At 44.1% G+C, this 15,663-nt stretch overlaps 1 protein-coding gene across 6 annotated transcripts in view; it reads left to right on the forward strand.

Moving 5' to 3' along the window:
- Positions 1 to 15,663, forward strand: part of PLEKHA7 (pleckstrin homology domain containing A7) — a 437,534-nt gene that overhangs the window by 115,937 nt on the left and 305,934 nt on the right. Inside the window, exon 1 of one of the 6 annotated variants that reach the window (XM_033928329.1) lies at positions 11,211 to 11,349. The exons of the other annotated variants lie outside the window; for them this stretch is intronic. Within the exon in view, the coding sequence (XP_033784220.1) occupies positions 11,291 to 11,349 (59 nt within the window). The 5' untranslated portion in view covers positions 11,211 to 11,290. Of the gene's footprint in view, positions 1 to 11,210; positions 11,350 to 15,663 lie in introns of those variants that run through there. 6 annotated transcript variants of the gene reach the window in all.

Below are 15,663 nucleotides of genomic sequence, written 5' to 3' on the forward strand. Positions count from 1 at the left end.
CTTGTTTTTCTTAGGGAATGCATTGCAGATCTACAAGTTTGTGGGTGGAATGGATCAACTCTGGTCAGGTGAATCTGGATCCAGCTGACAACCCTAAGAGCATAAGAGAAAGTATACGCATGCCTTCCTTTTGAAAATGACTTCATTGAATTTAAAGCCGCATGTAGCACACCTAGTTTGCATAGTATGTCTGAAAAAATTAATGTGTGTGCTTTTGAGATTCCAAAAGTGTACACGCAATCCAGATTATGCTCTCAGGAACTTCTCTGCTTGTCATGTTTAAAATGAATTTGTGCATGTATGCCTTTCCCCCGCAGGGAAGGACATTGGGTCGGCGTGGGAGACCACCTCCGCCTCCCGATGCCCCCTGCGGCCCTGCACAGACGCTCTCCAGCCTCTTCAGGGCAGCTCCACTGAAACCGGGAGCTGCCTTAACAGAAACCTTGCCTTTCCACCGCAGGGAAGGATATTGGGTCGGCGTGGGAGACCAGCTCCGCCTCCCGATGCCCCCTGTGGCCCTGCACAGACGCTCTCCAGCCTCTTCAGGGTAGCTCCACTGAAACCGGGAGCTGCCCCAACAGAAACCTTGCCTTTCCACCGCAGGGAAGGACATTGGGTTGGCTTGGGAGACCAGCTCCGTCTCCCGACGCCCCCTCCCAACGCTCAGTATCACTTAAAAATTGACTATCACTTTAAAAAACTCAGAAATTAGGTCAGGCCAGGTAAATCAATATAGTTATTGCAATAGGAAGGTGTCACATTAATGAATTTACTACTGATTCTATTGATCGACTTAACAACAGGTTGCATTAAGGATATTAATGCACTCTATCCACAACTACAAATAGTCCATTACCCCAAAGAACCTAACTAATGGGAAGATAGAAAAAATCTTATTAATGTAATTACTAGCAAAGGAAGACACCAACTTACCCTCAAAAAAAGGACAAGGGAAATAAAACCTATCAGAATCACCACATCTGCCAGACCTATCACACCCACTTCCGTTCCTTGGCATACCTTAACACCAGATCCGTAAGAAACAAAGCTTTTTTAATCAAAGGTTGGATTATCACCAAGCAAATAGCCTGTCTTTTTCTAACAGAAACATGGTTAATGTCTGAAGAAGATCCAATAATAAATGACCTTCTACCAGATAACTACAAAATTCTCATGCTAAATCGGGATGGCAAAAGAGGGGGAGGCTTAGCAGTTGTTTCTAAAGAAGGATTTGAACTTGAAACTATTGGATTCCAAAATGACCAATCAAGTAGAAATACTAGCATGCAAAATTAGCAATAAGGAACTAGAAGAATCCCTTTTTTTGCATACTATTTTATGTCCCACCGAAAAGTTGGACAAAAGCCAGAGAGGACTTCTACAAATTCGTCCTACATAATTCAATTGCTCCTTCATATTATAATATCGCAGGAGACATAAACTTACACTTAAATGAAGAGGGCAACCCAGAAGTGAAAGATTCTAAAAACTTCCTGTCTTTGCTTAATTATAAGCTCCCTCTAACCACTCAAACACATGAAAAAGGCCATCATTTAGATGTAGTAGCTATGTCCACAAAGGAGACCCTGGATCCTTCTATCTCTCTACCGGAGGGCACCTGGCGTCGTGACATCTGGTCTGATCATTTTACTTACTATTTTACCCTATCCTGGACTCATCTAAATTCTAAAACACAATCAAATATAAAAAAAGAATATCTCTCAAGGGGCCATATCAACCCAGAGGAATATTGGTTTTAATATGAACTACAAGCAGAGCTAGAAGAGGGGGTTGATTTCTGGGATCACTGGATGAAAACGAGCACAGCCATCCTAGACAATATTGCCCCTAAACATAATAGTAAACGCCACCCAAATAAACATAATAAATGGTTCGACGCTGAACTTTTGAAAATGAAACAAGTAGTAAGATGCCTTGAAAGGATCTGGAAAAAATCGGGAAAGCTATCGGATCGGAATATCTGGAGATCCAATATAAAAAGTTACAAACAATTGATAAAAGATAAACGCAAAGCATTCTACTCATCCAAAATTGACCCATCCAATATTGGCTCGACAGGAACCAATACAAAAGAATTGTTCAACTTGGTTACAAATTTATTTGATACCACACGCCACACTCAACCCATGCATAACATCAAGTTACCTTTAGCAAACGATCTAGCAAACACTTTCACTCAAAAATTAAAAACTTAAGGAATAACTGCTCAGCAAACGACATACATGAACATCAAATAGTTAACAGACAAGGAAATGAAATACTAGTGGATATGATCTGGAGCTCCTTTCAAAATTTAGAATGGAATAATTACATCAAAGTATACAACAAGTATACAAAATCGTACTGTGTCTTGGACTCCTGTCCCCCATAAATTATGAAAACAGCCCCATTAGACTTTAAACTAACATTGTTGAAGTATTTGTCTGAAAATTTATAAAACACGGAAAATTCCCTACGAATAATGGTCACATTATAATAACCCCAATTCCAAAAAATCATAAAGAATCACTAGCATTAGTAACCAACTACAGACCAGTAGCTTCCATTCCATTGTTTGTAAAAATCATGGAAGGATTAGTGCACACCCAATTGATGGAATATCTTGACCAGTTCTCTCTCCTACATGAAACCCAATCAGGTTTCAGACCTTTATTTAGCACTGAGACAGTAATTGCAGCCATATTAGATAACTTACGCTCCTTGTTTAGTAGAGGCCTCAATGCCCTGATTATGCAATTTGATATGAGTTCCGCCTTTGACTTAGTAGACCATGAGAAATTGCTACAATGCTTAGATGCAATTGGTATCAGAGGAGAGGTGTTAGACTGGTTCCGAGGCTTCCTTATATCCCGTACCTATCAAGATCATTTTGATTGCAATCTCTCGGACACCTGGAGTAACCCATCTGGCGTCCCAGAGGGATCACCACTATCCCCTTTACTTTTCAATGTTTACATGTCAACATTAGGTGCAAAACTTCCTGTCTTTGCTTAATTATAAGCTCCCTCTAACCACTCAAACACATGAAAAAGGCCATCATTTAGATGTAGTAGCTATGTCCACAAAGGAGACCCTGGATCCTTCTATCTCTCTACCGGAGGGCACCTTTTCAATGTTTACATGTCAACATTAGGTGCACAACTAGGAATAAAATTATTCAGTTATGCAGACGACTTTACGATCATCATCCCATTTGCCACCTCTCTCTCAGAAGTTACTCCCATGGCAACAGAAGCACTAAACTCGATGGAACAATGGATGACTGAATTTAGACTGAAGCTCAATTCAGAAAAAACAAAATTCTTCATAGCTTTGACACACCCACTAGATACTACAACTCCACTACGCATAAACAATCTTAGTTACCCCATTCAACCCACTCTAAAGGTTCTGGGCGTAACACTGGACCAGGGCCTAACCATGAAAGACCAGGTAGACTCTTTGGTCAATAAAGTTTTTTTTACTCTCTGGAAGCTTCGATCCATTAGAGCATATTTTGACGCGCCATCATTTACAATCCTGGTACAATCCCTCATACTGAGCCAACTGGATTACTGCAACATCGCCTCTCTGGCAATTTCCCAGAAGAATATGCGGCAATTACAACTGGTGCAGAATGCAGCAGTCAGGCTGATCTTCGGGTTGAAGAAGTTCGAACTCCCTCCTACCGACTCCTGCATTGGTTGCCAATGGAGGCGCGTGTAAGGTTTAAGTTCGGCTGCTTTTGCTTCAAGGTTCTATTCGGTCTAGCCCCCAAATACATAACCGATCTATTCTCCTTTTCAACCAATAGACATTAAAGAAGCTCAAACTTGAATTTTGTTTCCCCCCCGGTTAGAGGATGTAAATTCAAAATTCATCACCAACATCTTCTCTCTTATCAAGCAGCATTATGGGGCAACGATCTGAAACAACTACTTACGCTTGCCAATACATATAGGGAATTTAGGAGACAACTGAAAACTTATCTGTTCCTAAAGTACATAGGAAACTGATTTGCACAATCTCTCTCTCAATACCAGATCTCTAGAACTGCTAAACAATAGATATTAACTATGTCAATTCTACTCAATTTATAACATTTTTATAATCATTGTAAACCGCATAGAACTTCACGGTCCTGTGGTATATAAACCGTTATTATTATTATTATTATTTTACTCATATATACACCAATAAGTTTCATAACCATTTCTTTCCATAAACCTGAGTGTAGATGCCTTTAAAAAGAATCCCCAAAGGGAGTTGAGTGGTGTAGGGCAAAGGAGAAGACCACGGATCGATACAACTCGTGACAGAGGCTGAGTAAACCAAGTGGTCCTGTACTGCCGGCATCTGCTTTTATTACATTTTGCTGTCCTGGTCACAGATAATTGCAATTTCTTTAGCTACTGCAGGAGAATTAATCTGGCTTGTGAGTAATATATTAAGAGGAACTGTTAAGGTAACCTTCACATTCCTCTTATCCAGCCCAGTGAGCAGAAAACAGGTTCAGTATGGTATTTCAAGCTGTTTTAAATACTCTGGTTTCATCACTGGTGCTGCATTCACATGGGGTGTCTTGAACTTTTGCATCACAAAAGGAGTTGTTCTTTGCCCTTGTGGAATTTCTACTAAAGGGAAATGAGGAGATAAATATTCTACCTAGAACCAGGGGTGTAGCCAGCAGCCCTTATTTTATTGGGGGGGGGGGGGGGTAGAGGGGGACATGCATTTCCTATCTGCTCTTCTTCCTCCCCTCATATTAAAAATCTTACCTTTGCTGCCCAAACCCTGCGAGCCAAAGAGATCCACTGCCCAAAATCAGCAGTGTGCTTTCCAGCTGCTCAGGCTGATATTCCCTGTGCATGCTCAGTTCGTGACCCCGACCGAACCAAGGATCATCAGTTGCTCCTGAAACCAAATCTGTGACCAAAATTGGTCACTTTGTGTCAGCAGAAACTGAAACCACCTCCCATCTACATCTGTCCAAAAATAAGACCCTCCCTTCACTCTCTGCCTCCCCTCTCCCCATCCTGCCTGACCACCCGTAAACTCTCCTCAGGCTTACTCTGGTGGATTTAGTGGCCTCTTCAGGGACAGGAATGAGCCAACTTCTGCCCATGCTGGTTCCAATTCCAAAATGGCTGCTAGGACCTTCTATCAGTTTCAGCAGCCACTTTGATAGGGCAGCAACACAGGGTGGGAATGAATGAGGTTTATTCCTGCCTTCAAAGGGACCACTAGAGCTTCCTAAGGTAGACCCAGTTGGTTGGACGTATTGGGGTTGGGGGTTGGAGAGTGTGATCGTGGAGGGGGGAAGGGATAGAGTTTTAGTTGAAAATGCACAAGCAGAGGGTCGCTGGCACTGCAGCAATTCCTACAGGTTGCCTGTGACCTGTGCTGCATGTTCCTTCTGCTGCAATCTATCCCCACCTCTGCTGCAACGTCCTGTTTCTGTCTGGGTGGACCATGGCAGAGGGAATGTGCATCAGAGCCCATGGGCAGCCTGTAGGAATCACTACTGTGCTGGTGACTCTCTGCAAAGCATAAAGTTAGACCAGGATGGTGAGGGGAACACCGAATGGAGGTAGAGAGAAGGGGAAGACATGCCGGCATGTGGGTGCTTCCTAAAGCCATGGGGCCTTGGGCAACTGCCCTGTATGTCCATCCTCCCCCTCCCCCCCCCCCCCAAAGCTGGCCTTGCACATTGTCTTGGTTCCTTTCTAAACAGGGAAGGTGAAAAGGACACTGAACCGAGGTAGAGAGAAGAGGAAGACACACCAGCACACAGTGTAGCTGTTTTTGAAGTAGACAGGGAGGTGTGATTCAAAGTGAGGAAGAAAGGCTGGACTGATGGAGGGGAAGAGATGAAAGGGAAGAAATAATGAGCCTGGAAATAGAGGAGAGGGAGAGAGATGGGTCTAACTTTTCTCCCTTTCTATTCCCTCCTTTCCATCCCATTGTGTGGAGGGTGGGGGATAGATATACTGGATGGGAGGGCAGTTGGAAAGAGAGACAGAGAGGTGGTGGGAGGAGAGAAAGATATGGGATGTGAAGGTAGTTGGGAAGTGAAAGGGTGAGATGGTGGATCCTGGGGTGGTAAGAGATGTTGGATGAGAGGGAAGTCTGGAAGAAAGAGAAAAGTATGGACCCGAGGAAGAGATGAAGGGGGAAGAGAGGGAGAAATGTTGGGCCGAGGGTTGAAAGGAGGGAAGAAGATCCAAAAAAGAGAGGGAGCAATGTTAACTTTGGGGGTGGGGAGAGAGAGGTGGACCCATGAGAGAACTTGGTTATTTTCAAAAATATAACTCTTCCTCTCTCTGGTTACTCTGTCCTAAATTTTCTCTTCATTTTGTCTTTTCCCTTCTACCCTAACCCTTGTTAACCGTGTCGAGCTTTGCAAATGTAGAGATGATGCGGTATACAAACCTAAGGTTTAGTTTAGTTTAGAGAACAGGAGGGAAGAGCGGTAGGACAGGAAGATGCTAGGGGGTGGAGGGAAAGAGAGAGGGAAATGTCAGGCAATAAGATTAATGTCCGGCAATAAGATTGGGTAGGCTACAAGAGTGGAGAGGGAGAGGAAATTCTGGAAATAGTGGAACCATGTAGGAGAGGTCAAAAGGGGGGTAGCAAGAAGACGAGTGAGAGTAGAATAGTGAGCACAGAGGTAGAAATGTGGTCATGGGAATTAGGTAGAAGGGAATAGCGTGTGAAAGGAGTACTAGGGGAAATAGGAGAGCTAAGGACTGAGAGGAGATGGAAAATTGATAAGTAGCTGAAAATTAAAAAGGAAAAGGATGTGACAGAGGGTGAGATTTGAGTTCAGTGAGATTTGGATGAGATTTGAGTTCAGTGAGATTTGGATGAATAGAGGTAGAGAAGGGGGGGGAGAAGGGAAAAATCAATATCTTAGACAGTTGTAGTGAGGGAGTGGAAAAAAGGAGAAAAGAAAAATGGATAGCAGACACTGGAAAGAGAATTAGCAGAAGATGGATAAGAAAGCAGAAAAGATAAACTGAGACCGATATATTTTTTTTCCAATAAGATTTTATTGAAAATTTTTGAAGAAAACGTAACACAATATAATATATTATATATTAATAGAATAAATAAAGTCAAAGGGTGTCATAACATACAATACAAATTAAATACACCCTTAAAATTACATAAAGAAATGCAAAGGAAAACACACTCTGGCTGTCCTTCTAAGGTCTTAATCTGAGGATGGACTGAATGTATACAATGTAACATCTGGATCCACCTAAAGCCTAACTGAATTAGTAAACTGGCTTTAATAATGAGCTTTAACAGGCTCATAATTGAAAAAAAAAATTTAATTGGGAGATAGGCACCTAACACCAAAATATTCATGTTTAGGAGTGGAGAAAGACATAAGTGCCGCTAAGCATGATTTTCTAAAACAGTGTTCTTCAACTGCCAGTCCGTGGACTGGTGCTGGTCCGCAGAAATTTCCTGCCAGTCCGCAGGGCCAGCATGTGCATCGGGCCCCAGACAGTGCTGTTCAGCCACTGGTCCATGGTGCGATCGATGCGGCGTTGTCTTCAGGCCGACTCCCTCTTCATCAGTGCTGCACTGTACAAAGACGTAGGCAGATGCTCCTACACGCGTCCTGCGCCTGAATCGGAAGCCTTCTCTCTGACGTTGCAAAGTCAGAGGGAAGGCTTCCAGATGAGGCTTGGGACAAGTGAGGAGCCGCAGCCCACGGCTTTGTGCACTGCAGCACTGAGGAAGAGGGAGTCGGCCCAAAGATAACACCAGGGGGCAGGCCAGAAGGCAAGGCACAGCATGGAGGAAGGGACAGTGGTGTACCTAGCCTGTGTGACACCCGGGGCCCATCATGTTTGACACCCCTCTCCCCATCTATATGAAAAATATGATTTTTAGTAACAATCCACATATTGCACAACAAGAGTGTACCTAGGAAAAGGCAGCATCTTAAATACTGCAGTGAGCACTAGAACACCAACACATATATTGTAAAACTAAACAAGCTAGATCCCGCACAGTCAATTGATCTTGCAGTCAGTGCCAACTGAAAACTATGTCCTTTTAATACACACAGAACAGAGATACACTCTCGCCCAATATGGAATAATCACAAACTAAAAATAGAAATATGTGGACAAAAGTTAAACTGAACTGCCAAGAAACCAGACTCTGCATACAATGCAACACCACAAAAACAGTGACACATGTCCCCTAATACTGTGCAAAATATAAAGACAGTAGATGTAAATTTGAAAAAACTGATACATAACAATCACTACTTTACAAATAAAAATAAAACAAATAATGAGAAATAAGAAAATACCATTTTATTAGACTAATCCATTTTTCAATTAGCTTTCAGAGGCCAAATCTTTCTTCAGAACAGTACAGTATACTGCTGTTATGATATCCTGTCCTGACCTGTGGAAAGGGGTTTAGTCCAAAAAATTGCCTTATTTCCATTTCCTATTTATAAATTTTTATCAATACAGTTACAATACTACTTGATTCTAAGTAAAGCAACAAAAAAATCTTTCTACTTTTTGTCGTTTCTGCTTTAATCATCTTCTCTTTGCTCTCTTCTTCCTATACAGCGTTTGTCCTCTCTCCCTTCCTTGCACCATCTGCCCTCTCTTTGTCTCTTCCATCCAGCTTCTGCCCTCTCTCTCTACCCCTTCCATCTACTGCCCACATTCTCTCTGCCCCTTCCATCTACTGTCCACCCTCTCTCTCATCCATACGGTATCTTCCCTCTTTCTATGTCCCTTCAATAAATTGTATATCCTGTGTCCATTTTCTCCTTTGCACATGATTCATTTCAGCTTCACCCCCTCCCCCATGCTTTGGTATCTCTCTCTTCTCCTTTCCTTCCTTCCCACTCCACACCATGGTCTAGTATCTCTATCTCCTTCCCTTCCCTCTTCCCCATGCCATGGCATCTCTTCCTCCCCCTCCATGGTCTTGGTATCTCCTTTCCTTTTTTCCTTTCCCTCCCTCCCATGGACTTGGCATCTCTGGTTCATCTCCCTTGTCTTTCTTCTCCCTCCTTCCCTCTCTCTCCCCAATTGGGTGCTGCAGCAGCAGCATTTCTCCCCCCTTGCCTGTGCAGCATTTCTACCCCCCTTCCCTGTGCAGCAGCAGCATTTATCCCCCCCTTGCCTGTGCCACATTTCTATGCCCCCCCTTCCCTGTTCAACAGCAACATTTCTACGACCCCCCCCCACTTCCCTGTGCAGCAACAATATTTCCCAGCCCAGCATTTCTGGCCAGTTCCCCTGCTCAAAGCCGTGGGCATCTACACCTCATGCGATCTGCGGCTGCGTTGGAAGCCTTCTCTCCTACGTCGTAACGTCAGAGGGAACGCATCCGATGCAGCTGTGGATTGCGTGAGGAGCCAATGCTCACGGCTTTGAGCAGGGGAGCCGGCCAGAAGCTGAAGAACCGCCGGAGTGAGCACCCGCGGACACCCCTGTTTACTGCTGCTGCTGCTGGTTAAGGAAAGCAGCAGCGGCAGAATATGGAGGGCGGCCGGCTGTGCACCCCCTTGGGGTGTGCACCTGGGGTGGACCATCCCCCCCCTTGGTACGCCACTGGGGGGGAGACAACAACGGTAGAGGGGATGATTTTATTTTTGAATTTAGTGATTGATTTACATCTGCTGTCTGTTCAGGAAGAAATGCATTTGTTTCTTTTCCTCTGGGGTTGTACTGCTTGCAGAGTCTTGCACCTTAGGGTTTGTTAGTATATATTAGTACTTTTAGTTTTTGGTCCCATATTTCCATGGGGTTATCTGTTTTCTGGTAGGAATGAATATTGAGAAGCATACAGTGTGCTTTGTGTTGTTTAATTTTGTGGTTAACCAGAATGTGTTAATACGATTATATTTTGTGTGTGTATATATGAAAAAAGAATGGAAAAAATGGTGTTACAATATAGTACTATTTTGGGGGTGGGGTCTGGGGCGGAGATTGGGTGGAGATGGGCATGACAACCCAGTGTTCTTCAACTGCCGATCCGCGAACCAGTGCCGGTCCACAAAATAATTATTTTATTTCTGCCGGTCCATAGGTGTCAAAAGGTTGAAGAACACTGCTCTAAAAGACTTAGGCGCCTATAATGAAGGCCTTTAAAACTCTGGCCTACGTTACAGGCACATATGTTGTAAGTTAGGCGCCGCTAAGCGTGATTCTGTAATGGGCGCCTAATTGTGATTGAAATCCAATAGGTGCCTCAAGTGCCCCATTGTACATTATCATGGGGTCCTTTTATTAAGGTGCCCTAACCGATTATTGCACGCTAAATGCTAAGATGAACGGATGCCTTAGCATTTAGTGGCGCGCCTTAATAAAAGGACCCCTATATGCTGATGTTATCTTAAAGCAAAATAGCACGGACTGTTCCGACGTCTTTTGAGAGCTGTAGAATAGAAGCCAGGAAAAAAAAAAAAATGACTTCAGCTTTTCACAGTCTAATACAGAGCAGTTTACAGAATGTTTGTTGTCTAATTGACTCGGTGGGGAAGCAACAGAACGATAACCCGTTTTGGCAGAAGAAGATTCTGCTATGATTTCTCTTTAATTGCCTTTACGTGCAGTGACTTGTAGTCGCTGCTGCTGGTAACAAAACACCCCCCTAAACACCAACCAAAGCCACAGCCTCGTGGAGCTGTGTGCACTGATTCTTTCCCCCCAATGTAGGGCTACAAGAATTTAAGGTGGAAAGCCAAGGTCATGGATCCCCTGGCGCTGGGAGTCCTTGTCTGTCCTGAGGCTGAAATCCCGTTTCGCCTGCGATCTCAGGGTGGTGATAAGGGATTTGCAGCATTGGCGATAAGTTCTGCTGGGGGCCAGCTGGCTGCCAAGTCAGGGCTGCTTTCCCCCCACCCCGTTTCTTTTACGACTGCAGGTTCCTCTTTGTAGATCCTGCCTTTTGCAGGGAGGCAGCTGGAATGTAGCGTTTTGTGCATCGCAAGGAAGGGCTTGGCTTTGCTCGTTCGCTGGGGGGGGGGGGGGGGAAGCGACAGTACTGCTGTTAGATCGCCTATGATGTCAGGAGGGTGTGGGCTTTGGGCTATTACCTGGCTCCGAGTGAAAGGAAGTGCTGCCTGGAATGCTCACACATCCGGATCACAAAACTCCTGGTTTTCTTTCTAGTCGATTCGTGTGCATGGGTATCTCCCCCCCCCCCCTCCCCTCCTCTCCTGCTCTGTTACGGATGGGAAGGAATTGACTTGTGGAATATGCATGCAGTTTCACGGTGGATATAAACCTTAAAGGCTATGTGGACCCATTCCAGGTGCTCGAGCAATGCTGCCCGCTTGAATTCCCCGTTCTGCAGGTCTGTACCGGAGCTTTCTGGTTTTTAAAACATGCATGCAGGTGTGAAACAGTGCTAAAAGTGCATTTGATGTGTCGGCACAATTCTGGCTTCAGCAAGGAACTTTTTGTTTCCTTTCAATTGGAGGGCGATCGAGGGACCTGTGGTGGCGACCACTGCGGGCTTTGCACACAATTGATTGCAGAGGAGCTCTTGACTGGTACCAGTGCAGTGCATCGGTTTATCCAGAGAGCATCTGGATTTATTATGTGACTTTGGAGTGAGTTACCACCACGTTCACAGGGATTGAATGTGCTAACATTTTATTCCCAATTCTGAGGCGATTTCTCCTATGCCCTGCTTTGCTGAAGCATATTAGAAGTGATAACCGCATAAAATAACTGGGGGGAAGGGGGGGGGGGAAGATCCGCTAAGATAAAAGGTCCGGAGATGTTTCAGAGACATTAAAACAATGCAAGAGCCAACTGGCCTTTAAGAATTTCTTGAAAACAAGGATAAGTGCTCAGAAATCCCAGCCTCTGTCAAGTGGGAGTTTTTAAGCAGGTCCCCTTGGGAGGAGCATGCTTCCCTTATTTATTTATTTTTTTTAAAACTTTCCTGAGAATAAATTTGTGAGAGACGGTGGTTTATTGCACCGATTCTTTTAAAGTTAGTTTTTTTAAGCAAGCTTTTTATTTATTTAGGGCTCCTTTTACAAAGCCACGCTAGGGCCTTAGCGCACGGAACAGCACGCGCATTAGCCGCTGCCGCCTCCTTTTGAGCAGGCGGAAGATTTTTGGCTAGCGCGCGCTAAAACCACTAGTGCGGCTTTGTAAAAGGACCCCTAAGTTTTCGATATGAAGTTTTTGCTAAAGAACCTTTAGGAAGGTGCCTGCAGGAGATGTGCATGAAGAGGCTGATGGCCATTTTTTTTTTTTTTCCCCCACCATACTCCAGCATAACTTTTTCCATGTTAAAGAAACATAACTTGATGTCATTTAGTCCTCTTCATTGCAAGGTTTTCCGATTTCAAGAGCTCTTAACCCTTTCTGCACCTGGGCGCGATCGGCAAAGTCCGCAGAGCAGATCGTGCAGAATTTGCTGATCTCACTCTCATAGTTGGGGGTGAAAAAAAAAAAGAAAACCGAAAACCTGAAGTGTCAGGTTTCTGGCACACCTTGCCTCAGGAATGTAGTCTTTTGTTTATGCGTTTTCCAGATATTGTGCAAGACTGGCACAGGGAAAGGGTTTCAGTATGATTACTCATTTTTCGTGGTCTCTTTGAAGAATGAGCTGGGGAGAGTAAGTTAATGGTTAACACCTGCATGAAGGCTGAGAGGACCTGCCAATGGCAACTAACAGTTTTATTTTTTTTAATGTGGGGCAGTGTGACTTGTGATCCTAAATACTGTTTACAATTAGTGACTGTGAGTCTTTCTGGCTGAAAATATTTGGAAACTCCCCCTACGGTGAATGTATAGCTCCTGTATCTTGTCAGCTGCAAGTCTGCAGCCTTCTCTCCCAAGAATCATAGGTTCAATCTCAGGTGATCCTCGTTCTGGCCATGCATAAAAATGATGCCTAAAATGAGGGAAGGGGTAAAACACAGACCTTACGGACCTTATGGCTCTGACATACCCCTGTGACAGGTTAGCTTTGACGGATCCTAAAGCTTTTCCCTCCCTATGCTGAGACTAAAAGTGGCACGGACCTCAGATTTTTAAGGATGTGCAGTTCAAGTTCAATAATTTTTTTTATTGAATTTTAAATATACAGAGCATAGTAAACAGAAAAAACATCAGCCAGTTTCCAATTGGGTATCCAGTAGAACTATGTGCAGTTCAGATCCGTGAGGTCCGCGAGGTGAGATGCACTGCAGATCTTTGCACACATTTAAAAAAACCCACCAAAACCCAGCTATTTGCCATCCAGTGTCATATCGCGGGGGCTCTCGGAATCAGCGCGGAGAGAGAGATCTGGAGGAAGGGACGATTGGGCTAATTAGCAAAAGCCACGGTGTGCCTCCTCCCTCCTTAACCATTAGACCATTAGAGAAGGCAGAGCTGGGGGCCAGAGCTGAGCGTGCAGGGATAGCGGTGGAATAAGCTAAAAGGCGGACCTGTCAATAAACAACGGAAGATTTTTTTTAAGGACGTGTGGTTTTAGGTCAGTGAGGTCCACGTTTTACCCCCTTCCCCTAAAATGAACAGATTTTAGAGTGGAGTACCCTAGTGGTTAGTTCTGTGGCCTGCAAACCTGGGGAACTGGGTTCAAGTCCAACAGCAGCTCCTTGTGTCCCCTATAATACTTGATATACTGCTCAATCCATGCCAGGTTTAAGCAGTGTGTAATCTATATATATGTAAATTGGATGTATGTATATATGTTCTAGCATAACTCTGAAATACATGGACAGACTTCAACCAAAATTGGTATACGTATCACTTACTATCCGGGAACAAACACTGTGGGGGTGGGAAGGGGGTGATTTGTACAAATTATCAAAAACAACAGATTTTAGCGTCTAACCCATAGTGTTTTCAGGTTCACTGAGATGAATAAGAACATAGAACATAAGAAATGCCTGCACCGGATCAGACCTGGGGTCCATCCAGTCCGGTGATCTGCACACGCGGAGGCTCAGCCAGGCGTACCCTGGTGCATACATTAGTCACTCGTATCCCTCAATGTGTCCTGCAAGAAGATATGCGTCCAATTTTCCCTTAAATCCTAGAATGGTAGTTTCCTCCACCATCTCTTTCGGGGGAGAGTTCCAGGGGTTCACCACTCGCTGTGTGAAGCAGAACTTTCTGACATTTGTCCTGGCCGTGTCCCCTCTCAGCTTCAGGCCATGACCTCTGGTCCGAGTCTGGGTCACATTCGCCAATGTGAATAAAGCTATTTCTTGCTCTCCATCCTTTCCTCCTGCTGGTGAGTGAGCTTGCTCCATTTTGTCGATTCCTTTTAGCAATTTAAAAGTCTCTATAAGATCCCCTCTCAGTCTTCTCTTCTCAAGGGTGAATAATCCCAGTTTTCTGAGGCGATCCTTGTAACTCAAGTTCTCCATACCTTCTACTAGCTTCGTCGCTCGCCTCTGCACCCTCTCCAGCAGTGTTATATCCTTCTTCAGGTATGGAGACCAGTGTTGGACACAGTATTCCAAGTGTGGTCTGACCATTGCTCTATAAAGCGGCATTATGACCTCCCTTGATCTACTCGTGATTCCCTTCTTTATCATGCCTGTTAGCTTTCTTTGCCGCTGCTGCGTATTGAGTCGACGGCTTTAGGGTCCTGTCTATCAGTACCCCTAAGTCTTTTTCTTGTTCGCTCTTCCCCAATGTTATACCTAACAGTTTATACTCATGCTCCTTGTTTTTTCTGCCCAGGTGCATCACTTTGCATTTTTCCACATTAAAACTCATCTGCCAATTTTCTGCCCATCTCTCAAGTTGCTTCAAATCTCTCTGAAGTTCCTCGCTGTCTTTTTGTGACCTGATTGTCTGGCATAGCTTTGTGTCATCTGCAAACTTGACATTAATACTGGTCGTTTCTTCTTCCAGGTCATTTACGAAGATATTGAATAAGATAGGCCCAAGAACCGAGCCCTGAGGCACACCGCTAGTTACTTTCTTCCAATCTGAGTACTTCCCATTTATGCCCACTCTCTGTCTTCTGTTTTCCAGCCATTTTCCTATCCATCTCAGTATATCCCCTTCTATTCCATGACTTTGTAGTTTTTTGAGAAGTCTCGCATGAGGTACTTTGTCGAACGCTTTCTGGAAGTCCAAGTATATTACGTCTACCGGTTCTCCGCTATCGACTTGTTTGTTCACTCCCTCAAAAGGCATAACTCTGAAACGCATGGAGAGACTTCAATCAAACTTGGTACACATATGATTTACTATCTGGGGAAAAATACTGTTGGGGGTGTGTGAAAGGGGGAAACATGTGGGTTGGGGGAATGGGGTGGCATCGAAAATGACAGATAATGCCTTTAAAAAAAAATTCTTTATTGATTTTCTAAACTTCAAAAGTGCAATACACAAATATATATCATATAATTTAATAAAAGCACATTCAAGCATAACCAACCATTTCCTCCCCCAATGATTATTCAATAAAACACAGAAACATAGACTATACCAATAACCTTACCCTATTCAGATTAAAAATGTCCTCCCACCCCAGGTGGACATACTCAAAAGTCAAATTAGGACAGAAATAGCCCCTCCCCCCCACCTCCACCCTTTCCTGGATGTGTACGAAAATAAACCAAAACTGACTCATAACATATGATGTCAACGGCCCCCAAACCAGCTTAAATAAATTACTGTG

Source organism: Geotrypetes seraphini, chromosome 19, assembly GCF_902459505.1.
Source record: "Geotrypetes seraphini chromosome 19, aGeoSer1.1, whole genome shotgun sequence".
NCBI classification, from domain to species: Eukaryota; Metazoa; Chordata; class Amphibia; order Gymnophiona; family Dermophiidae; genus Geotrypetes; species Geotrypetes seraphini.